This window comes from Carassius auratus, chromosome 18 (assembly GCF_003368295.1).
Source record: "Carassius auratus strain Wakin chromosome 18, ASM336829v1, whole genome shotgun sequence".
Lineage (NCBI taxonomy): Eukaryota > Metazoa > Chordata > Actinopteri > Cypriniformes > Cyprinidae > Carassius > Carassius auratus.
In genome coordinates, this window is record NC_039260.1 from 18,015,856 (window position 1) to 18,042,711 (window position 26,856).

The 26,856-nt window shown below is 36.3% G+C and overlaps 1 protein-coding gene across 6 annotated transcripts in view; it reads right to left on the bottom strand.

Annotated features, from left to right (window-relative positions):
• LOC113118577 (dmX-like protein 2) overlaps positions 1 to 26,856 on the bottom strand; it is a 65,683-nt gene that overhangs the window by 29,337 nt on the left and 9,490 nt on the right. For all 6 annotated transcript variants that reach the window (XM_026287857.1, XM_026287853.1, XM_026287856.1 and 3 more), the window contains exons 2-17: positions 19,783 to 19,908; positions 18,352 to 18,423; positions 18,098 to 18,176; positions 17,143 to 17,290; positions 14,616 to 14,682; positions 13,102 to 13,274; positions 9,958 to 10,135; positions 8,318 to 8,492; positions 6,590 to 6,793; positions 5,575 to 5,837; positions 4,686 to 5,391; positions 2,914 to 3,035; positions 2,704 to 2,793; positions 2,490 to 2,601; positions 2,291 to 2,410; positions 1,728 to 1,958 (exon numbers count right to left, since the gene is read on the bottom strand). In XM_026287857.1, coding sequence (XP_026143642.1) covers positions 1,728 to 1,958; positions 2,291 to 2,410; positions 2,490 to 2,601; positions 2,704 to 2,793; positions 2,914 to 3,035; positions 4,686 to 5,391; positions 5,575 to 5,837; positions 6,590 to 6,793; positions 8,318 to 8,492; positions 9,958 to 10,135; positions 13,102 to 13,274; positions 14,616 to 14,682; positions 17,143 to 17,290; positions 18,098 to 18,176; positions 18,352 to 18,423; positions 19,783 to 19,908 — 2,866 coding nt within the window. The remainder of the gene's footprint in view (positions 1 to 1,727; positions 1,959 to 2,290; positions 2,411 to 2,489; positions 2,602 to 2,703; positions 2,794 to 2,913; positions 3,036 to 4,685; positions 5,392 to 5,574; positions 5,838 to 6,589; positions 6,794 to 8,317; positions 8,493 to 9,957; positions 10,136 to 13,101; positions 13,275 to 14,615; positions 14,683 to 17,142; positions 17,291 to 18,097; positions 18,177 to 18,351; positions 18,424 to 19,782; positions 19,909 to 26,856) is intronic.

Genomic DNA, 26,856 nt, shown 5'->3' on the forward strand with positions numbered 1-26,856 from the left:
ATCCCATCGTTAATAAAAGCACTATCCAGTATTATGAATACTTAATGGTTAGAACACATTCTTATTAGGAGTCAGAGACCATGACTAGGCAGCTTGTACAAACAGATTGTTAGGGTCCATGTGAATATGGCTTTAGCAACCCTCTACACTGCGTATGCACTCGCACATGCGTCTGAATCTTCACGCTAGATGATTAAATGATATCTAATATTAGCCAATGGCTAATAAATTTGCAGATTTTACTCACCAGTGTGAGTTGGAGGCTGAGTATGATTTTAGCATTTAGCATTTTTACATTTATTCGCCAAACACTTAGACGCTCTGCCTGAGCGCTTCAGAGTTTCTCTCTCCATCAAGCGATCTCTGATAATTTTTAAGACCATCTCAATGGAATTGCAGCTCTCCTGTGTTTGTGTATTTGGCATACCATAAACTTTAGTTTGAGGGCACATGACTCACCGTCGCTTTCTCTCACTCTGAGAAAGACAGATCGAGCAAGAGAGTCTTACATAACATGCATAATTAACACACTTCGTGTAAACAATATTCTTTAATTTATTTTCGTCAAAAAAACAAAAAAAAACAAAAGAGTTCCTTTGAAATTCGTCAGCTTTTAAGAACTGCCGGGTTTTCTGGTATTTGCCTTAAACGGCCAGAGCGCTTGTTTAGTGCTCTGCTGTTCTGATGCGCTGCTCACAAAATTGTGCCACTGTTACAGCTCGTGGTCCATATGGATGACGGGGTGCGGATGCAATCCGCATGCAAAATTGAGAGTTTAGTATAGTATTTCAGTCTGGTCAGTAAACAAAAAAAAATAAATATTACTAACCAATGGCCACTCAATTGCCAAGGTGTCCGTAGAGGGTTGCTATAGTGACAAATGCTTTCATTTTAGATAACAGTTTCACTTCACTTTAATAACCTCCATATTATTATAAACTTGTGAGTTGGGTATTTCTACAATGACATCAGTAAACCAAAATCCTGATCTACAGTAGTTTATGGTAGTGCATCGTGAATATCAGGAAGATTTTATTTTATTAACACCCTAATGACCCAAGTTTAACTGCAACTGTTCATCTTAAAGGGATAGTTCACCACCCCCCCAAAAATCCTGTTACTTAAGCTCATGTCGTTGTAAACCTGTAAGACCTTAGTTCATTTTTGGAACACAAGTTAAGTTACTTTTAATGAAATCTGAGAGCTTTCTGGTCCTGCATAGACAGCAACTCAACTCTAGGTAGTAAGGATATTGTTAAAATATGTTCATGAGAGTATTACAGTGCATGCCTGTACATTCCTCTACTCGCAAAGAAGGTGCAGCTTATCTGGGTTCTACGTCAGCATGCTGGCTCCTCCGTCAGGAGCACCACACATGCATCATGGTACTCTTGTGAACGTGTGTGGAAGACTGACACAGAAGAGAAGAAATTGTTGAATACATTTTCTTTGCGCAAAAAACAACTGAGGTCACATGTCCTTACTATCTTTGTGGGCCTTGAAAGTGGTAGTTCCATTGCTGTCTATGCAGGATCAGAAAGCTTTTGGATTTCAATAAAAATATCTTAATTTGTGTTCTGAATGGGTTTGGAACGACATGAGGGTGAGTAATTAATGACAGAATTTTTGGGTGAACTATACCTTTAAAAGCTAACATGCATAGCTTATATTAATGCTATGAAGCAATTAATGAAGCAATTCTAGTCTGTAACAATGCATGATCATACCAGCAGAGGGCGTGGCTCTGATTAGCTCCACCCCTGGTGGAAGGTCTAACTGCTGACTGTAGACCAGTTTAGAGCTCAGGATGAGTTTGCTGGCTGACTGCAGGTTGGCAGAAGAGGAGGAGCGGGGCAGCGGACTTTGACCTGGAGTGATGTCAGGAGATGAGTCACCATAGTTCTGACTCAAAGGAACCGTCAGCTTGTTCTGGAACACGTGGTCATTTATTGGCTCTTCTGCAAGGATTAGAAAGTCAGTAAAATGTAACCGTAATCAGTCAAGACAATAATTTAATATCAAATTAATCCCAGACAAGAGACATAGATAAACAGAAACAGATATCAACAGAAATATATACAGTAGACAGTACAATAGATAGTGCAGATGTACATTATTGATGCCCTAAATTATGGCATTATTTTCCTTCTAAATTATTTCCTTCTCCGAAAAAGAAATAATTAATTAGAGGAAGTGTCAGCTTTCAATTCATTAGACTCCACTCACAATTTTGTCTCATAAGCTGTATGCTGACAGCTGTCATCATTTCACAAATAACCCACTTACGCACCCACATACGCCTGCACGGAGCGCAGATGAAGATGCCACATCTGTAACACTGAGTTCTGATTTGCATCCTTCTCGATCACCACCAGGTAGAACTTTTCTGAGAAAGGAGGGGGCTGGTACTCTAGAAACCGAGACAAAAATGTGCAATGTTCTGCAACTGTCTAAACCATACTTCAAGGCAAAGATAAAGGTTTTTGTACCTCCCCCAGAGGGAACACTGGTAATGTTGAAATCTGGAAAGTCTTCATGTGGTTTGTAACCTAAAATAAAATCCTCCTGGAATACGTGAAGCAGCTGTGTGTTTGAGCCACACTGAAAGACACAAATGCGGAATTACACACAACATATAATTTTTTTGAATTGCAATAATGTTAATCAAACACAAACTTGCATGTGCACACAAACAGAACACACCTGGTTAGTAATGGCATCCAGCTCTATGATGCAGCCGGGCCGGGCAGTGGACTGCTGACTCACAATGTTGAATACTTCACCCACCAGTTTCTGAACATAAAAGCAACCATCAGAGATCAACATTCAGGTCAACTCTAAAGACATTTACCATTCATTAATTGACAGATAAAGACATTATTTTTAATCAAATCTAATAGGAAAAGTTCTTACAGAGGTCTCTGGGTCAGAGAGTTCATCCAGCAGTTTGCGGGCATCTACCACAGCTTGATACAGACGCAGGTTTTTACCATCAGATGCCACAAAGCACGCACTTGCTGAGTTACAGTACGTTCCTGACACAAACACACACACACACAAAAAAGGATTAAGAAGCTAGACATAGTAATAAACTTAAAGACATCCTATTATACCCCTTTTTATAATATGTAATATAAGGCTCAGATGTCCCCAGATTGTGTCGTGAAGATTGTGAAGTTTCATCTCAAAATACCCCACAGATAATTTATATATTATTTTGAAGATGTCTATTTTAAGTGGAATCAAAAACACGCATTCGTACATCTTTAAATGCAAATGAGCTATTGTTCCCCACCCCCTTTTCCAGAATATGACTGTGCTTCTGATATACAGTTTTCTGAGCGCACACATCCAAAGCACAGAAAGTGGCTAGCACAGGGCAAATGAGTACTAGGGATGGATCACAATTTTCAAATAATCAATTAGCTGATTTAATTGTCAAAAAAAAAAAAAAATCCCAATGTTTTCAGTGCTGATGAGGTGTTGACCCATTCATGTAAGCAGAGGGTGGCACTGCCAATAACTCACTTAAATGCTATAAAAGGCAACAGAAGAAAATACCTGCCAGAACGCACACTGTACACAGACTGGCATGGCATATAACTATAGGGCCTTGCGATATTGGGAAAATATCTAATTTTGATTTTTTTGACTGATATTGCGATTGCAATTTGATTTGCGATATTACATTTGCAATTCAAGCTACAGCTCAATATTGTCAAGAATTTGCAGCACAGTATGAGTATCATTACCCTGCTGAAAAAAAATACAATACTAATAATAATAATAATAAAATCAGACCAATACAGACCATTACAGAATTCCTTTTTGTTTTTGCCATTATTCCAATAAGAACTACTGTTGTTCTATTGGTTGCCATCTGTAATATTACGTTCCACCAATAGAATCCATCAAATAGACACCAATATAGTTTGCATTAAAACCGATACCATTATCGATTTCCATTATAACCCTGAAATCCATTCATTTTTCAATTGTGTTTTGGGAGGGGTTCTATATAAATATAATAGTATGTATAAAAGTATAGGCTTTTGTTTAACACTCTGAGGTCTAAGGGTCTCGCTGTTTCGTTTTCTGTCGCTCGCTTCAGTGAAACTTATAATTTTATAATTTTAATAGCACGTTCAGCGCATGGGCATGGTCGCATTAGATATGATGAAAGGAGAAGTGAAAGACTGGACATCGCGTTGTTATCATATGGATTACTTTATCACAGAATATTTGTTTTCGTTAACACTTGTTTAGTTTAAAAGTAGACATGTCAAGCTTTCTATAGATATATCTCTCATGTCTCTTCGTTGAGTATTCACGGAGTTACAGTTCATTTTAATGATGCGTGTCTAAATGAAGATCAGCGCAGACCAAGGCTGAAGACAGCACACCTTGTATGTTATCTTTATTTTATAAGTGCACAAAGTTTTGTTGTTATTATGTCTGCATACAGAAAACGTAGACCCTTTACAGATTCGATTGATGTATAGCTCTTATCTGTACGAACAAAACTGAAAGTGTAATTTAAGTTCTTTTCGGGGTTATCAGGTGAAAATGCCTTATCACGCTTACATGTGTTAATCGAATCCAGAGGGTGAAATTGCCCTCCCTATATTATCAATTAACAATGAATTATATTCCAGATATGGATACAGCTGTGGTGTAAAACTCACCAAGCACTGAGCTAGGGATGAGTGTTGGCAGCCAGGCCACGTTGGAGAATGCAGATGTGTGTAGAGAGTTGATTCGTGCTAGCTCTGACACGCCCCCTGTGCAGGAGAGTGGGCCAATGTGATCGACTCTCCAGAGGATCAGCTCACTGTAGATCGCATTAGGGTCATGGAATGTACGCGTGGCTGCATTTCGCAGTTGTTTACGGGGAATGCCTCTCAATGGCCTGGTGGGTTGTAGAGCCACACCCCCAATCTGATCTCCGTCAACGTTTCCAGATCCAGAGGGCGGAGTCAACACTGCATTGTGATGAGATGATGTTAGCAGCAAGGGAAGTACCGTGTGACAAGCCAAATCATTCAGATGGAAACGGTGTCCACAGTAACGGAACTTGTGCGAGACTGTGAGGACGTTCGAAAAGGCAGACTTCTCAGCAAAGGTCACAGCCCATTGGTTGAGCGAGCCGTCCACATGTTTGGACACCATCATGACGGCAGGGCCGATGACAGCAGCAAGAGAATGTCCAAGAGCACTAAGCCCGGCGGACGCAGATGCACTCTGAGGAACCCGCCGCTCACTTCTCTTATCATCCAGCGCACTGAAGTTGTCTTGGTCCATAAACGTACAAGCGTACATCATGATGTTCTTACTGAGGGAGTTAGCATCGCCTGTAGGGAATGCTACAGGGATACGAGAGGAGAACGACACCTGAAGGAGACAACAAGTTAACTTTATTTAATTAATCTGGGTAACTAGTAGCATAAGTTTTCAATGGGTGCTGCCAAGAATTATAGAGCATAGGTTTCCAATATTTCTGAACATAACACCATACCTCAAAACTATCATAATGCATTACTTGTCATTACCATGATTTCTGAATGAGTTTCTTACCTGAACCTGTCTAAAGATGCCAGGTATAAACTCATCCAGGTATTTGATGTGCCAAACGAGGAAGGATCCATCGTGTGGGTGAATAGTGAAGAGCATGTCTGGACTTTTGTTCCACTCCAGGATGAGAGTCTCCAGTTTCCGATCCAGCAAAACAGAGGGTGGAGGAGCACTGCTGCTCGAACCAGGAGAAGAGGCCTTGGTACTGCCCTCCTGATCGCCCTCCTCATGCTCTGAAGAGCCCTTATCAGACATCTCATCCAGATCTAAAAAAGCAACAATAGAGCACATTATATAATATACTGTAAATATGCAGCAGAAAATCTTAACAATAATGCCACAATAAAAAAAATAAATTAAAAAAAAGTCATTCTTTGCAGCTTTTAGCCCATGTTTGTCAGCTTTAAAGGGAGGGTTCACCCTTTATGAAAAGATTCTGTCATAAATTACTCACCATTATGTCCTTTCAAATCTGTAAGACCTTTGTTCATCTTCAGAACAAAAATTAAGATAATTTTGATGAAATCCGAGAGCTCTCTGACCCTACATAGAGTGCAATGCAATTGAAATGTTGTAAGGACATTGGTAAAATAGTCCATGTGACATCAGTGGTTCAACCTTAATTTAACTAAGCTATGAGAATACTTCTTGTTCCCAAAAAGAAAACAAAAATTACTTTATCCAACAATTCTTCTCTTTCAAATCACGCCTTCTGCCATTATCGAGAGTAGCTCTGCACGTAAACAATGTATGTGCATGATGCTGCTGACGTAGAACACGCATGCACTGAGCCATGTTTACATGCAGAAGAAAGCAGTGTGCATGTGTCATGGTACTATCCATAATGCCAGAATACATGATTTGGAGGAAAATAACTGTTGAATAAAGAAGATGAACAAATGTCTAACGAGTTTGGAAGGATTTGAGGTTGAGTTATTAATGACAACATTTTAATTTTTGGTGAACTATCCCTTTAAGTCTTATCTATATGCCAACAGGTTTATTCATAAGGTAATACCGAAGTCAAACTTGACTGCCCCCTCCTGCTCAAAGTCTTCAGTGGCTTGCTCCAGGTGTTGCTCAGAAAGTTTGCGCAGCTGCTGCATGAACCGGTCCATGGAGGTGGTGAAGCTCAGATCTTTATTATTCAGCCAGTGAACCACAAACCCTCCGCTGACGTCCTCAGAGAACAGGCCTGATCCAGTCAGCGCCGCGGGGATATCTGATGACGGAAAGAAAGATCAAGCTACTATCAGTGTGAGTGTGTGTGAATGCTTACAATGACTCGTTATTTTGAGAAGATCATACTTTTATCTTCTAAACCCCACTCATATACTGAAACAGAAAACTTTCTACTAAGACACATTATTGGTAACAACTGATATTTATATGTACTGTAAGTAATATGTTATACTGTAGGCCTCGACATTAAGCTTTGACAAGAGCTTGTCCTTCGGACAGTTGTTTTTTTTTTTGGCACAAATGTAATTTATTCTGAAGCAGTCTCATCAGGTATTACTTTTATCAGCATATTTTTTTATATTTGCCTTAAATTGATTACTTTTTAACTTTATGAAGGACAATATTTCCATAAATTCCTAAATTAAAGTGTCTCCTTTTACGTCACATTCTTACATTTGATCAATACATTAAGTAAGAATAATAAGACACTATATGGTTGTTACTATTCAAATGAAATCAGTATCAACAAACTCCATCTGTCTAAATGCATAAATAATGTTATTACGTTAATGTTTTACCTTTTTTGACATACAAATATGAAATGTTGGAAAAATGCAATGATACTTTTAAATATGAAATTAAACCACCAGTAGGGGGTGGCAAGTCACTGTCTTAATGAGTGAATCATTGATTCAACCGATTCGTTCAAACGGCTGATTCATTCAATAAATTAAGCAAGTAACTGTTTTCATAAATGGCTCACTGAATCATTGACTTGTTCAAAAATGAATCATTTAGTAACAAAAGAATTGTGTGTTTCTCGGAAATGTGCAACTGTTTTTGTGTGGCTTTGCTTAGAACTACTTTTGTTAGCAAAACGGAGGAAAAAACAATCCATAATGTCAGTTAATATTACTTGTTTATTTAACTAAAGTAGTTTAAAGTCAATATCACATTTGCAATCTAGCTGAAAGTTGGGAAAACATTACTCCTGATCGTGTGATGTTGCATATGTTATATAGAATATTTATAGATTTTTCTACCGCAGTATGTTGCTCATGTTTGTTTCTTTGTGTGTGCTGTTCTTATAGTGTTGATTTCTCCGGGAGTCAGACCGGCTGCACGAGCCTCAACTGACACGACATTGATACTGTCAATACATTATCCGTTATTAGTCACCGTTTACACTGAAAATAATAAAATCAGAATCATTCGTGCAAAAGTTTTGATGCTGCCCTAGCTGCTGTTTGTTATTAACATTTTGATCAGGTTACTTGTCCGGTCAGGCAAATAAAATTCTCTTTCACTTGCCCCTTCACAAAATTCACTTGTACTGTACTGTAATAAACACCTCACTGATTCACATTATAATCAGTCAGACTTTTATCTTACTTTTTGGATATAAAAATCAGCAAAATTATATAATTTGTAAAAATGTTTAATGCAAAATAATAAATATAAAGGATAACAAGGTTAAGCTGTTTATAAAGAATCTCTATGTACAATCATATAAAATTGTGTTCTCATAAACCATGTAAACCCAAGTAAGTGTGTGTATGTGCACCTGTGTTGGGATTGATGCTGGCAGAGATGTGGAAGTGGCAGAGGGCGTTGGCGTAATGTGAGATGTGGCGGTGAGTTTCGTGAGACCCCAGCTGGCTGGGCAGCAGCTCGGTGTGGGCCACCAGGGCGGACGATCTCCTGCGGCCTCTACGCAGGTGCTTGAGGTGGTGGATAGACTGAATGGACACAGACAATTTTTACCATCCTAAATGCAATTCACGTTCAGCACGCCAACAATCAAACAGACTGTAGTAGTCCAAGCCCCCAAAACAAACTTTGTCATGTGTGATTTAAGTTCTTCCTCTAAAATAAGTGCAGAAAATGCTAATTCTATCTGGGTCTACAGATGGCACATGGAGACAGCTGAAAGTGTGCGTGTTGCAATATTGATAAAAATACATTTAACATGTGACACAGCCAAGTGTGTTTGAAACTGAAAAACCAACAGCCTGTGATTGTATTAGACAGAAATGTATACAAACTCACACAAAATTCAGTCTAAAACAATATTAGTTTTACAACAGTTTTACAATACCCTAACATCTAACGTTAAAGAAATACAACTGCCAATTTATATTTCTGCCGGTAGGTGCCTTCCCTCCATAACCATTAAATACTGATGTGAACACAGGAAAAAATATAATTGGCGCCTTGTTTTTGCTTTCTTATAATAAAGTTAACTGTACATCATGTTATTTATTACTTATGAGAGTCCATTCATCATGCATCTGTTTTTCTAACAAAACCACATAATTCACAAAAAGATGAAATCATCTTATGCACAATTATATTAAATTAAGGTCATGCAGGTTTTTTTTTCTTGACTTTGCAGCACACTGACATATAAAAGTCCATGTAATGTAAAATTGCCCAAACACATACTATAAGTGTTTGCATCTTTCGAAGATTAATGGTTGATTTTGGAAATGGGATGAATAAAACTCAATTAACTAGCTACTACAATAAGGCATTTGTATTATTACTGGTAAACGTTCACAAATCTCAATCAGCTTTTTAATTGGTTAAAATTAATGGAGAGTATCTCATGTTTTACATCGTCAAGTTGCTTAGTCAAAGTTAATTAATGACTTTAAAAAAATGCATATGATTCATTTTGCACTATATTCTAACTGTTTTGAAATTATGAAGAACAAATCGAAAATAATTCACGGGAAATGTGTTTACATATTTGTCTTACGTAGTGCTTATATTTGGTTGTTTTGCCCTGTTTTAAGCTTGACTATTTTGAATTGCCTACCGATTTGTCTTCTGGCAGCAAGATTCGATTTCATTAAAAAGCAAAATGAATTGCTTGTTAGTTTTTAGGTAGGCTGCTGCTTGTTAGCATACAGTTTTCACACATCCTACTGAAGATGACAACTGCTGAAAAATCATTCAATACTTCTGCCGTTCGACTATTTCAATTTAATTTAAAAACAGACATTTATTTGCATTTCAGAATGATTTCAGCCTTGATACAGACTACAGCCATAGCTAATTTTAAAAAGTAACCCAACTAACATGCATAACGCATTATTCCTTGTTATGCCTTGACAGCAATACTTTAGTGCTACATAATGTCATTTTGTCTGTATGATTTCAGAATGGCGTTTATGAGGATGTGTGCTTCTGCATGCTGACCTCCAGAGCGTGCTGTATCTTGTCTTTCTGAGCGTTGTTTGGCAGAGAGGAGCTGAAGCTGCTGCTATTCTCTGAGATCTGCCCCCCCAGCAGACTGTCCTCAGGCAAGAGGGTCTCACTCCACAGACGACAGATGCCATCCGCGCAGGATGTCAGCAACACATTACACACAGAGCCCCTATGACATACACACACACACACACACACACACAAACAATGAGAAATACACACAAACACGGGTGGAATTCACAGTGTGAGTTAAGGGTGGGCGGTAAGACTAAAATCTCGGCAGCGTTTCCTGCACTGCTAAATCTACAGCGCTTCAGCAAAGAAATTGTAGATATGAGGCTGGAGTCAAAATTTTATGGAATGAGGATCATTTAACTAATATCTAACTCATTTACTAAAGTTTTGTCTCAAAATCTTTAAAGATTTGTGTTATTTTTTTAATAAAAAATAATACCACTCGTAATTACATTACGAATTAATATTTTTAACAAATACATTTATCAAACCAGTGAAGAATTTGAGTCATTTTTATTTCACACTAACAATATATGAGACAATGTAGTTAGTAATTTTGCCTGGAAGTTTTAATGAAAAAAAGTAATAAAATATAGTAATAAAAAAATAAAAGTAATAAATACATAAATACATAAAATTGTCAATTATGGCACTGGATTTTTGAATAATTTGTTCTTTTAATTTTTGATGGATGTATAAATATATATATATATATATATATATATATATATATATATATATACATATATCAGTGTTGTAGTCGAGTAACCAACTGTCGAGTCCTAGTCCATGTCCGAGTCACCAAAGAAGAGTCCAAGTCAAGTCACCATTACCAGAGTTCGAGTCCGAGTGGAGTCTCGAGTCCCGTATTGGAAAAATTTTTACGTTTTTTGAGGAAACAATAGCAACCGAGTTGGTAGGCATTGAAGTCCATTATATGAAGAAAACATCCTGAAATGTTTTCCTTAAAAAACATAATTTAAGAAAAAACGCCATGGATATCCTGAATGGCACTGGGAGGAGTAAATGATTTGGAAATTTAATTTTTTTTGTGAACTAATCCTTTAACACTGTATTACAGAAATACACTCGGCGTAAAAAAGAAACATGCATTTTACAGGACACTGTATTTTAAAGATACTTAAAACATAAAGATCAATACGATATGCCGAGAGAGAGAGAGAGAGAGAGTGTGTGTGTGTGAGTGAACTAGTGTTTTAGCGTGAGTGCGTTAGTAGGTGTTCAAGTGAATATGTCTGTGTGACAGCACGCGACTGGTCAGAAAGCAACGTGTAACGATAAGGGCTGTTCAAATATTGCGTCTTTTGCGCGCTCAAGTTCGTTATTTCCAATGCTCATAATCAGGGGCGTAGATTACGCGGGGGACGCGGGGGACGTGTCCCCCCCACTTTTAATATCATGGAAATTCGTCCCCCGCACTTTTTCTGTCTAATTTTCTCATAGAGGTTTTCAAGAGCTGGTGTGAATAAATATAGATTTTAGATTTCCTGCAGGTGATAAATAAATGATGAACAATGCCGTACCAAATGACATAGCATTTATTACAGAATAGAAACTATTCTGCCTTATTATGTGATAAAAAAATAATGTGAAATATTTTTACTAACCTATTTAAATTAACTGTTTTCTATTTGGATATATTTCAAAATGTAATTTATTGAGATTTCAAAGCAGAATTTTTTGTATCATTTCTCCAGTCACACGATCCTTCAGAAATAATTCTGATATTCTGATTTGCTTCTCAAAAAAAAACTAAAAACAAAAAAACACATTATGATAATGTTGAAACCAGCGGAGTAGATTTTTTTTCAGGTTTCTTTGATCAATAGAAAGTTCAGAAGAACAGCATTTAATTTAAAATAGAAATCTTTTGAAAAATTATTACTTTATCATCACTTTTGATCAATTCAAAGTGAAGTGAAGTGACATACAGCCAAGTATGGTGACCCATACTCAGAATTCGTGCTCATTTTAAAATATATTCAAATAGGGAAAAAAGTTATTTTAAATATAAAAATATTTCACAATATTACTGTTTTTGCTGTACTTTGGATCAAATAAATGCAGGCTTGGTGAGCAGAAGAGACTTCCTTAAAAACAAAATATCTTAAAGTTGAAAAACTGTTGATCGTTAGGCTATATAGATTACAGAAATGTTTTATATATATATATATATATATATATTATATACATATATATACATTTATATATAAAATTTCTGTCCCCCTCTCTTCTGAACAGATGGCTACGCCCCTGCTCATAATGGAAGCATACAGGCGCGTCCGTACCCGCATTGAGTTAAAAACATCTCAACTTTTCAGAATGCCGCAAGCGCACAGCGGGTCATGTGACAAGAACTAACCAATCAGCTTCATCCTTTCCCGCAAGTGCCCGAGCGAATTGGAAAAAAAAGTAAAGTGAAAGTAAAGTGAGTGACGTCAGCTAGTGTGTTGTCAAGCAAAAAGAGCGAACGGTAGTCTGTGAGGGAAAAGAATAGATCCCTACCGGTCTTGGGCACGAAACATTTTTATAACATTTTTAGTCAAAAACAACGTGATGAATGCTCAAGTCCGATTTTATATATCCTCGAGTCCAAGTACGAGTCATCAGTCCGCGAGTCCAAGTCGAGTCACGAGTCGTGAGAATGGAGCCTCGAGTCGGACTCGAGTCCAAAGAATAGTGACTCGAGTCGGACTCGAGTCCTAGTCCAGGACTCGTGTACTCCATCACTGATATATATATATATATATATATATATATATATATATATATATATATATATATATATATATATATATATATATATATATATATATATATTAATGATTTGTCTAGCATCAGAGTTAATAAGCAAAATGAATTTGTACAAGCTGACTGAATAAACCACCTTTGAAGTCACTGCAAAATAGTCAATACATGCACAGCTGTGACTGCAACATCTGCTGAATTCAACCCCTATGCATATATCTACCAAATGGTACTAATGGTTTAGCAGTGTATCTACTAGTTGACATATTGCTACTATTGCATGGAACATTCTGTCTGTCATACCACCCGCCCTAGTGTGATTGAAAGAATCTGTGGATGTGTTTGACATACTTGGGCATATATTTACTGGTTTTCCTCCAGGAGAAGCCTGTGACTGTACGTGGATGTGCCAGATACACAAATGAGAAATGAATCTCTGGAATTTTTTTATCAGCCATGTCCGGCATCACCACTGCAGACTTCCATCCTGTGGTGGGATACCACACCTTCAGCAGGCAGTCATCCTGTGATAGAGAGAGAGAGAGAGTGAGAGAGAGAGTGTGAGAGAGAGAGAGAGATAGAAATAGTTGTGCCCCTGTAATTTCAAATTTTCACACTTGCTGATGTGCAAATTACTTTTATTGTTTAAAGTATTAAAATAAGACAAAATGCATTTGCGTTTTCAAAAGAACCACATTTACACCAATCAATATATTTGGACTCCAAAAAAGGACAGAATATTTTGGGGTGGACCAAATCTAGATTATAAAGCCAAAAGTATACTTCCCTTGTTTGTGTGCCGGTTTGGCTTATGGCCAGTTTGTGTAACGTAATATTCATCAATAGCACAGTACGCTGACATACATACACAGCTAGATTTTTTTTTGTGTATGGCATGCACACACAATAGTGCATATGCAACTGATTTGAGATCTTGTAAAAAAAGAAAAAAAAAAAAATTGTATTTCAGTAGGAATCCACACCCTTGGAAATGTTGCGCTAGTGCTATATTAATATTTCCTAATGCTTATTTCACAAGAAGTTGGTCATGCAGATTCCACGTGTTGATCAGCAGAAAACTGCTTTTTGAATGTGACTTCTGTGTGTGCTTCATGCATTGCTACACTGTAGACAATAGGCCTTTTTTGCTCACAAAAAAAAATTAGCTAATATGAATGCACCTTTAAAGTAGCCATGCTTACACTTACATTAGCATCCAGTAGCATCACAGAAGCTCAGCTGTTTTAAAATAGCATAGCTTTACTATAGTAGTCAACATTTGAATTGGATCAAAAAAGTTCATTAAACGCACTTTGGTTTTAGGTTTTAATTCACTTCAAATGTTGACTACTGTAGTAAACTGGCTGTACTATTCATTTGTCCAGTAAGTATAGCACGTCACACTCACTTCGCAGTAAACTGCAGTAAATTTGACTCCAGTTTCTTTTAGTAGATACGTTAATTTGAACGGTTTTAATTAACTGATTTAAAGATTCGCAACAGTCCTTTTGTATACTTAGTGAAATATTAACTTAGAGTCTTTGTTTAAGTATTGTTTTTTAAATGTTGTTTCATAGTTTTATTACTTGCACCTCAAATTATCTATTTAAATACTGTTTAACGATGACGCCTTTTTAATCCCCAATTGTCTTCACGCTACAAAATTCTGCTAGGATAAAATAAATTAGCTTACCTTAACCTTACATAATATAACCATCACAATGATAACGTTTTCTGTACGGGATAGAACTAGTGTGTAGAACTTATAATTAGCATTAATTATACTTATATTATATATACTTACATATTGCTTATATAATGTTCTGTGTGATTGTCTGTGTGGGGGAGGGGGGGGGGGGGGTTACCTTTCCAGCTGTGGCGAAATATTCTCCATCTGGAGACCACTGAGTAATACGAACAGCAGCAGCAGTCCTGACATAACACACACATAAAGCAGAGCAATTTACACCCACACAAAGACAGGTTAACATACAGTCTTGTTCAAAATAATAGCAGTACAATGTGACTAACCAGAATAATCAAGGTTTTTCGTATATTTTTTTATTGCTACGTGGCAAACAAGTTACCAGTAGGTTCAGTAGATTCTCAGAAAACAAATGAGACCCAGCATTCATGATATGCACGCTCTTAAGGCTGTGCAATTGGGCAATTAGTTGAATTAGTTGAAAGGGGTGTGTTCAAAAAAATAGCAGTGTGGCATTCAATCACTGAGGTCATCAATTTTGTGAAGAAACAGGTGTGAATCAGGTGGCCCCTATTTAAGGATGAAGCCAACACTTGTTGAACATGCATTTGAAAGCTGAGGAAAATGGGTCGTTCAAGACATTGTTCAGAAGAACAGCGTACTTTGATTAAAAAGTTGATTAGAGAGGGGAAAACCTATAAAGAGGTGCAAAAAATGATAGGCTGTTCAGCTAAAATGATCTCCAATGCCTTAAAATGGAGAGCAAAACCAGAGAGACGTGGAAGAAAACGGAAGACAACCATCAAAATGGATAGAAGAATAACCAGAATGGCAAAGGCTCAGCCAATGATCACCTCCAGGATGATCAAAGACAGTCTGGAGTTACCTGTAAGTACTGTGACAGTTAGAAGACGTCTGTGTGAAGCTAATCTATTTTCAAGAATCCCCCGCAAAGTCCCTCTGTTTAAAAAAAAGGCATGTGCAGAAGAGGTTACAATTTGCCAAAGAACACATCAACTGGCCTAAAGAGAAATGGAGGAACATTTTGTGGACTGATGAGAGTAAAATTGTTCTTTTTGGGTCCAAGGGCCACAGGCAGTTTGTGAGACGACCCCCAAACTCTGAATTCAAGCCACAGTACACAGTGAAGACAGTGAAGCATGGAGGTGCAAGCATCATGATATGGGCATGTTTCTCCTACTATGGTGTTGGGCCTATTTATCGCATACCAGGGATCATGGATCAGTTTGCATATGTTAAAATACTTGAAGAGGTCATGTTGCCCTATGCTGAAGAGGACATGCCCTTGAAATGGTTGTTTCAACAAGACAATGACCCAAAACACACTAGTAAACGGGCAAAGTCTTGGTTCCAAACCAACAAAATTAATGTTATGGAGTGGCCAGCCCAATCTCCAGACCTTAATCCAATTGAGAACTTGTGGGGTGATATCAAAAATGCTGTTTCTGAAGCAAAACCAAGAAATGTGAATGAATTGTGGAATGTTGTTAAAGAATCATGGAGTGGAATAACAGCTGAGAGGTGCCACAAGTTGGTTGACTCCATGCCACACAGATGTCAAGCAGTTTTAAAAAACTGTGGTCATACAACTAAATATTAGTTTAGTGATTCACAGGATTGCTAAATCCCAGAAAAAAAAAATGTTTGTACAAAATAGTTTTGAGTTTGTACAGTCAAAGGTAGACACTGCTATTTTTTTGAACACACCCCTTTCAACTAATTGCCCAATTGCACAGCCTTAAGAGCGTGCATATCATGAATGCTGGGTCTTGTTTGTTTTCTGAGAATCTACTGAACCTACTGGTAACTTGTTTGCCACGTAGCAATAAAAAATATACTAAAAACCTTGATTATTCTGGTTAGTCACATTGTACTGCTATTATTTTGAACAAGACTGTATATTTCATAAAGAAGTTCCACATTACACCTGCATGAAATTATTTCACGTTTTCAGATTCAGATTTAAAGAATCTAATGTTACTATTTTTGCAATTTTTTTCATTATTAATCATTATCATGTCAGTCAAAAACGCAGAATTTCAAGTTTTTGGTTTTCTATTTGGTATAATATTCTACCCTCGCTAACTATAACCATGTATTTATTCAAATCTTTTATAAATTCTAAGATAACAGCAGCCAGACAGTGAACACTAATATCCATCCAGCTTTAAAAGACACTGCAGTTAAGCTGACAGTCCCATAGGATGCTTTTAAAGTTACAATAAGTGAAGTGAAGTGAAGTGAAGTGTGGGCAAGTATGGTGACCCATACTCGTAATTTCTGCTCTGCATTTAACCTATCCAAGTGCACACATGCAACAGTGAACACACACAGACACAGACACACACACCGTGAACACACATCCGGAGGAATGGGCAGCCAATGTTGATTTAATTAATTTTTACATCCGTTCAATTAGCAATTTCAAACACCCCGCAGTCCGCTCGCAAACTCCAGATTGAGCAAACTCTGGGCAATACATATTATGCCTACATATTACATCAAATTCTTATTTAAGAAGAGTAAAAGCCTTCTTTTTTCATTATACATCTCACTTAAATAATTTAATGTTTCGAATGTGCTTTAACGTTCAGTAAATCGGACAAACGCCTTTAAAGATTCAGTATGCAGACTGAAGTGTGGTTAAGATCTTGAGCTGCACTCACTTGCACTGCCAGACACATTTCCAGTCGTTGAGCATCAGCTCATGAGCTCGATCTTCATTCAGCTGACCGTCCTCTTCCTCTATCAGCGTGTCACTGGTTGGAGGAGCCCACAGCTGCAAACGCTCAGTCGCCGCCAAGATACGATTGCCTACATGACAAACAGATGGTACTAATATTACATCCATATACATTGAACGTTACCATATACATACCAAAAGTTTGAGAGCACTGGTCTTGTTTTATATTATTATTACCATTAATATTTCCTTCATTTTATAATAACAGGGAAGTTATCAGAATTATAAAACAGCACAAATGGAAGTTTGGGTATTATTATTATTATGGTTAGTAACTGCGTTATTATGCAGTAACCAATCTAACAAACCTGCACCATTTACCACTTCAAATCTCACGTTTTATTCTGTTTATTCAAACATAAAAATAAAAAAAACAAAAAGTCAGAGAAATATCTCTAAATAATGTATTATTTAATCAGAAGACCCAAACAGAGTTGAAAAAAAGGGAACTACTGAAAACATTTAACGTGCTATTTGGACTATAAGTCGCACCTGAGTATAAGTCGCATTAGTCCAAAAGTACGTCATGATGAGGAAAAAAACATATATAAGTCGCACTGGACTATAAGTCACAGTTATTTAGAACCAAGAACCAAGAGAAAACATTACCGTCTCCAGCCGTGAGAGGGCGCTCTATGCTGCTCAGTGTAGACTACAGGAGCAATGAGCAGCATCTCTGGCAGCATAGAGCGCCCTCTCGCGGCTGGAGACGGTAATGTTTTCTCTTAGTTCATTTCTTTTGGTTCATGTCAAATTAATTTTGATAAATAAGTCGCACCTGAATATAATTTGCAGGACAAGCCAAACTATGAAAAAAGTGCGACTTATAGTCCGGAAAATACGGGTAGTTCATTCACAGACAGTGTATTTCAACAAACCTTGTGGGTCCCAGGCCAGATTGTAGGTTATAGCATTGAGAAAGAACTGACCAGTCTTCTGCCACTGGTAATTCAGTTGCTTTAAAAAAAATAAAGAGTTTTTGGTAAACATTACCGTTTCAAATTCAGTAAAGTACTGATATACAGTAGAAAATATGTAACTGGGTAAATTAGTAAAGATGTCAAAATGTCCATAGTAATCATTATTATGACTCTCTGACAGAGGATCCACTGTCCTCCAGTGCAGAACTCACCTTGTGACGTTTGTTTGGGTTGGAAGCTATTGGTTCAAAAATACAAACGGTATTTCCATAGGATGCAGCAATCTAAAAAGGCACAATTATTTAACAATTAGTTATAATTACCATAATTATAAAAGAGCAGTTCCACCATTAGCAAAGAGAAAATGTGAACACAAAACCATGTCAAAAAACCAGTCAGTGCAGATTACTGGATACATGTTCATCTATTCATGTTTGTACTGTCAGGAGGGAGGGAGTTGTGGCTTACAAGAATGCGTGTTTTTTCCCACGGCATGCCTCAGTTCCTCCCATGGAATTCCGCTGAATTCCGTGAGCACGTAGTTTAGAATTTAAATAAATGTGTTTTGCTTCACAGAATATCCACCAGATGGTGCATGGAACAACATACTGGATCTACAGGCCAGACCAAATTACTCGGAAACACTTTGCAATTATTTGTCTTCGACCGACTGTTAAATATGCTTATAGATTATAACAGTATGTTTCATTTTAAAAATAGAATTAACGCAATTATCAGTTTCTGATAAATTATTAACTTCATGTGATGTGTTGTGATCGTGAGAAAATATTCACAATAAAATATAAACAAAATAGTATAAGACGAATGCTTGATATGATAATATGAATATTTACACATGACTGCATGAGTGTAAAGCGGATCATTATTTAATGTCCTTTGTAAACAATTTATTGTGCTAGCATATACAGTGATGCATGGAAGTTTGTGAACCCCTTACAGAATCTGTGAAAATGGGAGTAATTTTAACAAAATAAAGCAAGATCATACAGAAAGGGTCATGGGATGCACATTTTTAATGGCCACATCTGTATCAGATCCACAAGCACAATGTCTGCTCATCGGTGACTGATGCCTGTGTCAAGAATGTGGCTTAAACACATATATTTTACACGTTTTGCGGCATTTCTCTCTTCTGTCCCAGCCTTCAATTTACAAGCTGATTCCCCAAAACATGTGGTGCTCTCCAAACATTGCTCTTTTAGATTAAGCACTCCAACCGGCCTGAGCAGGACTTTGTTTCGTCCATCCAGGAACAGATGGCCAAAGTGCAACTCCACTGAGTAAAGCTAATGATGCAGCAACTAAATGAGAGCAACTGAAATATCTGTACAACACTGCAAAATTTACATTAATATTTACAAACACGCACACACAAAAAGGAAAAAATAAAATGTTAATTACCGATTGACATGTTTGTTAATTGGCCAGCAAATCATTTCAATTTGGTCAAATCAAAAGCTGATATTTTGGTTTAGGAATGTCTGTTCTAGTCAGTATCTACCCACTGTTACTGTTTCACTAGGATGGATTACTTTTGTTATAGTATTTCACATTCGTTCAGTGTTTGGTATCAAAGGCCTGCTGTAAGCGTGTATGTAAATGTAAGAAGTGTAGTATCTTACCCGGCCAAGCTGCTGAGAGCACTCCACACACCCCACCTGGATGTTTCCATTCTGAGCTCCAGGAATAATTTGAACACACTCAAAATCGCTTGCAAGGATCACGATATCACAGCCTGAGCCATAGGCCTAAAGAAACAGAAACCACTCAGTTAAACTCTGACATTTCTAACAAATAATTTAACACATTACAATATAGGTTTCAAAAAGCCAAGCAAAGACAATGGTCCCCTTCTTCAACAAGAATTTCAACATTTATCGGTCATTCAGATTATGATTCTACATGCATGAAATTAAATATATTAAATATATAATTTCACATAAATCCTTTTTTTCTATCCATCAAAGAATCCTGGAAAAAACTCTGATAGATTCAATAAAAAAAAAAAAAAAACTGTTTTGAACACTGATAATATAAAGATGTTTTTTTTTTTTTTTTTTTAGATAGAAGTTTCTTTGAATTGTAATAATACATTGCGATATTACTGATACTCATCTATTACAAATTTTTAGGAATGCTTTGATGAATCGTCCCCTGATATTTATTGGTCAGTTTTTGATTAATTCAAAGCCATCGGCATATCAGAAATAGTATGAAAAGGGGGCGATACCAATGGTTTATTTTCTCCTTGAAGGAAACAACGAGTTGCATGTCTGTTGCATAATCCAACTTTTTTCTCTGGGAAAAATAATTAATTACTTGCCAAAACAAAACAAAATCTGTACATTTGACATATTATTTGTCAGAAGGCATAGTATAGTTAATCACCAGATGACTTAAAAAGCTCTATTTGGAAAAAGAAAAAATATCAATGATTGGTGTGATTTTGAAGGAATAAATCAGCATAGATATTAAACAAATTACTAACACAGATAAATTTAACAAAACAAAGATACAACTAAAATATATACAGTGCTTTATATTTTTCAGGTAAGACTGACATTATTCAGGTACAGAAATTGAATCATATAATGTAAAATAACTGCATGGTCTTCACTGTATAAATTAAATCGATGTGTTACAGCTACGAAAGTGATTTTTTTTTCCGTGTTTTGTTGTTTGATTAACATTCATGACAGAAAGCAACAAGAACATTAAACTGCTGTAAACCACTGTTACACATTCATTTTCTTTCTCAATTCTTTACCTTCACCTAAGCCATAGGCAACTGTGTTTACAAGGATACTTGCAGAGACATGCATTTTGACATAATTCCATGTTTCTGTGTCATTTCAGGCACACACAGATGTGAATGGAATTCGGTGTTTGTGTGCATCTGCGTGGCTACAACGGACACAAGCGGCATAATACTCATAGACAGTAAAAGAAATGGACACAGCGACCCCATTGGAACTCAACTGAGACAAGTGAAGCCCGTTTTTAGCACTTCCGTTTCTGACGCGCAGACTCAAACGAAGCTTGACGACGTCAGCAACCTGTCTGACAGATGTAAATCTTCTAGTAGCTGTGCGTGCAAACTGCCATCGTTGATCTTGCAGAGACTGCGAGCTTGAGCGGGGAGTTCTTTGTCGTGAGTGAACAGGAGTAAGTATTCTGATTAATTATTTTGTATAGTATTTTAAAATGTAACGCCAGTACGCCATATTAAGTTAATTGCCTGCGAGCTTCTCCTCCTGTCTGTACGGTAATGCGACAGAGAGTTGCGTGGTTATGACGCAATCGTTAGCCTATTTTTACAAAAACTGTTTCTATGGGGCCATAATGTAACATAGAAGGTAATGGAGCTCTTTATACATTGTCGCGTATCTTTAGAAATAAATAATGGACAACTGGAGTTTTTAAACGCCTCAGATGTAAAGTTATTCGCTGTCAAAATGACGCCAAAATGAATGGGAGGTCAATGGGATGATAACGCAAGTGAAGTTCTGCTACAAGATGGCAGCACGCAGCCGACTTCAACTTCCGGTCGACTTCCTTGCCGCCTGATAATACTCTAGAACCCATATAAATCAAAGATGGTGTCTATACTGGACGCAGCACGACAACAAATTCTGACAATAAGTTTATAAAGTGTTCTATTAATGCCGTACACAATAGTTGACGTACACAATAGCTGTCGTGTATGGCAGGGCTGCACGATTCTGGATAAATTTAGAATCACGATTTTTTTGGTCTCATATAGAGATCACGATTCTCCTATGATTCTGAACTAAATCAAATTAAGTGTTACAAAATATTATTCCTGCAGTCTATTTAAGAGGGTCCAATTAATCTGATTGATTTATTAAACATTTTAATATACACTACAAATCCAAAAGTTTTTGAACGGCAAGATTCTTTTTTAAAAATAATTATCTTTTGCTCACCAAGCCTACATTTATTTTATCCAAAAACAGCAAAAGTAGTAATGTTGTGAATGTGATACATTTTTACAGTCTAAAAAAAACTGCTTTCTATTGGAATATATTTTAAAATGCCTTCTGTGGTCAAAATTGTATTTTCAGCATCATTGTTCCAGCCTTCAGTGTCACATGATCTTCAGAAATCATTCTGATATGCTGATTTGCTGCTCATTATTATTATGAGCAGCAAATCATTATTATTATTATTATTTATGATAATAATAATGATTTATTATTATTATTATTATTACCATTATCATTATCCCCAGTGTATATAAATTAATGCTTTTATTTGCAAGGATTCTTTAAATTGATAAAGTATGACAAAGACACTTATAATAAAATATTTCTAATTCACATAAAGTTTGTTCTTCTGAACTTTCTATCAAAGAAACCTGAAAAACTACTCATCTGTTTTCAACATAATAATAATAATAATAATAATAATAATAATAATAATAATAATAATAATAATAATAAATCTTTTTTGAACAGCAAATCAGGATATTAAAATAATTTCTGAAGATCATGTGACACTGAAGACTGGAGTAATGATGCTGAAAATTCAGCTGTGCATCACAGAAATAAATTACACTTTAACATACATTCAAGTAGAAAGCAGTTATTTAAATTGTAAAAATATAAAAAAAATAAAGGCAGGTTTGGTGAGCATAAGAGCCTTCTTTAAAAAACATTACACATCTTATGGTTCAAAAACTTTTGTCTGGTAGTGTATATATAATATATTTAAAACCCCAATTTTTTTATGTTAGAATGATGAAAAAAGTTGTTTAAATCACTGATTCAACGACTCACTGAAGTGTAACTGATTTGGCAATGTAGTATATTCTAGCAATGCGTGTCATAACAGAACCGAGAAAGAGAAACGATTCAGAATGGTCATATTTACTCACCGACATAACATTTACACTGATACTGCAATTATTCAATCTATACACAATGTGTTGTGACTATTCACAATGTATTCACATACAAAATTACAGTGATAAACAACAGCAAAAAGAGTGTAATGCTCTACATAGAGTGGGGAAGTAAACATCTACACACACACACACACACACACACACACACACACACACAGTGTTGGACTCTAAACGGATGTGCCCATTTGATGAGCTAAATATGCTTACTGATGCATCCTCTTTTTTTTTGGGTTACAATTCCTCCTGGCACTGATCTAATGCACATGCTCAGTTCTGCCTTTTTAGTCATGTTTTGAATAGCACAATACTACTCATTATGGTAGTTCAGAAATTTAGAAACTTTATGATCGGCTACTTGCCAAAATGTACAGTGTTTCTGCCACATTTGTTCACACCAAAAATCATCCCTTGTAAATTACTTTTTCTTTTCTTTTTTTATTTGACACAGAAGAAGAAATACTTTTAATACAATTAGAAAATGCCATTACAAAGGCAAAATTTAGATTATATAACTGGATGTACTCACTAATGATATTACAAGGCTAGGTGAAAATGTACCACACCACTAATGGAAACATTTATTTCTACTGTGTACCATTCCATTTTTTAAATAAAACAATGTTCACTATCCAGTATATACTCTGCAGTATGTAGAAAACATTACATAAATGCAATATTGAACAATGCCTTATTCTGTATTCTATATATTTCAGCATTGATGCCGTGGTACATTGTGAACATCCACACACACAGTTTGCCACAAGCCATTAATCAGTCAAGACTGAAGAGGCAAATGCTGCACCTGTTGTTCTGAGAAGTGTGTGTGTGTGTGTGTGTGTGTGTGTGTTCTCATCCTCTCTATGACTTATTAATGGGAAGAGAGCACAGAGGCACTGAAAGCAAACAAGTTCAAAATGACACTCATTCCCATTATAGACTCCACTGAGCAAACACACACATTACTTTGAGTGTGCATACACAGAAGACAGACACATTATGTCACCACATGAATGCATAATTCCAATTAGATTTAGCTATTAACCCGTTTTCTAAATTGGTTACCTTAACCAATATTTTTACAGCTGTTTGTATTTTATAACTATTTATTTTCAGTTAATTCATTCATCCTACGATATCAGTATTTACCACGATATTCTTTTCATACCATAAATGGGGAATGAAATGCATTCCAACCATCAGCATATCAGCTATATAAGAAAAAAGGCTGATATTTATTAAAGGGGTCATATGATGTTTGGTGTATTTGGTGTAATTAAACGTGTTTATGTGGTTTAAGGTTCAACAAACACATTATTTGCCACATAATGTACATTATTGTTTGTCCTCTATCCCCGCCTTCCTGAAACATGTCATTTATTTACAAAGCTCATTCGTCTGAAAAGTGGGGTGTGCTCTGATTGGCCAACTATCGAGTGCTTTGTGATTGGACGAATACCTCAAGCCTGTGACGGAAATGTTAAGCTCCTTTCTATACACTGATGCCATGTGTCCCAGTCAGAACACTGGCGTGAAAAGACATAAACAATAAAACCCATTATAAACAAGCCGTTTGTTTTATCCAGTGGGGACATAATTACGGATTTTAATGACATATACTAAGGGTTAAGTACCGAAACTGGTGCCATGTAACCAGTATGTACTACAACTGAATCAGAACGCAAATTTCGGTGCCTCATTTCAGTGCCATTTAATGCCTGAATGATCCATTGAAATATTTGTCCTGGTTCTCCAAAATGGACATGGGTGTCGCTAGGCCATTTTTAGCTGGGCTATAGCGATTAGCTCTATAAACTTTAAAAACTGTAAAAAAAAAAAAAAAAAAAAAAAAAAAAGTATTTCAGTGCACTCTTCAAACACGCAGACTGCAGCAGCGCAAGCGGACACAAACAGAAACAGAGGAATCAAGGTGTGTGTTTATTGATAGATTGTTATAATATTTTTATCTGTGCAGTTCTTGGTAATAAATACAGTTTACAAAAGCTCACAAGGTAGCAACCGGTTTCCCATTTAGTTTTCGCTGCGTTCACCGTTCGTCACTCCAGTGGAAATCTAGCCCTTAACACATATGAACGCATACTTTATAAAACAATCAATTTAGTATTTTCATTTGAAATTTTATTATTCAATACAAAACTTATTACAGTGCATGTGGCATGCCATACAGTCATTCAGAGAACTGATTAAAGTAACAGACAGCACTCAGTCAATTCAATCATTTTAACTAAATATCAGCGTGATTGACAGATACAGTAGAAATATTATGTGTGATTTTGTATTAAATAATGACCCAGATTGTGAAATACATTTATTAGCCTTGGTGTACGGGAAGCACAACTCAGGAAATGAGAGCATCTGAGGAGCATGTGAATGCTATGTATATTTATTTTAAATAATTTTTATGTTCTATTTTTAATGTTTTTTTTTATGTATCGGTTCAGGCACTGTTAAGGCACCAGTACAGTTTTAAAAGTATTGATTTGGCACTGGTATTGTTAAAAAAAAAAAAACATTACCAAGTGTGCCCGAAGCGTGAATCCTTTCAAACGAAAACAACTAGCGACTCCTAAATCCGTGTCTACATCAGATTAGTGCTGGACAATATGTCAAAAATATCTTAATCGATGATCGCCTTATCATCGAAATATCACATATATCCTATAATATCATCTACCTAAGCCCCACCTCCTCCACGACCCGCCCCCGCCAAAACAGCATTGCAGACACACACCACAAACACACAGCATGTTCAGTTTGGTCTTAATTATTGCAACAAAGTTTGGTTTCACTTTTCTTAGTTTGTGCTTAAACTAACAGAAAACATTAGCTTTGGTGTTAAATTTGAATTTGAAATTAATTTTGTTTTGTGAAGATAACTGTTGTAAAAAATTGTAAGTTCATCATGGTGAACTGGCAGCGACTGCAAGAATGATAAATGCATGTTGATTTCATATAGTAATTTGAATCAAATCAGTTCAGTGATTTGAACTTGAATAAAGTATGCCTACTTTCCGATGTTTCACTTTCTTTTTGAGATTTATCATGTGACTAAAATCATGCAGGGATTTTTTTTCTTCCTTTCTGGTATAGTAGCTAGGAGTAGGGATATCAATTTCAGTTAATATTCTTGACCGACAACCACCGCTCATTATCCGAGCATTACCCGTTAACTGATAAGATCAGAATATTGAATTAAAATAGAGGCACCAAAATCTGCATTCTGATTCGGTTCGGTTCATACCAGTTCCATAGGTACCGGTGCCATATTGGCACCAGGTTTCGATACCCAACCCTACTTAAAAAGCACTGTTTATTTAATATGTATCTTTGTTCTGTTGCATTTATGTAGGATCCAAGGATCCAATCCATGTGCATTAGAAATTATTTGATGATGCAGAAATAAAACTGCTAGCACAATTTAATGCAGGTGTTTTTTTTTACTTTGCTATATATATATATAAATATCAATATTTATTGCAGAGCACTAACTGAACAATGAAACTGGAAAAACTAAATTAATATAACTTACTTAACCAAACTTAACCAAAACCAATTTAAATGGGCTCAAATAAAATAAATTAAACTTAATTCAATTGGATTAAAAAATATATATTCAACACACTAAGGCAACGTCCACACGAAGCCAGAGCTTATCTAGGGCTGGGTACCGAACTTCAATGCCTCGTATCGAACGAAAAACTTAGATACTATGAGTATCGAAAAATTATTTATCTTTCGGTGCCTAAAGCCA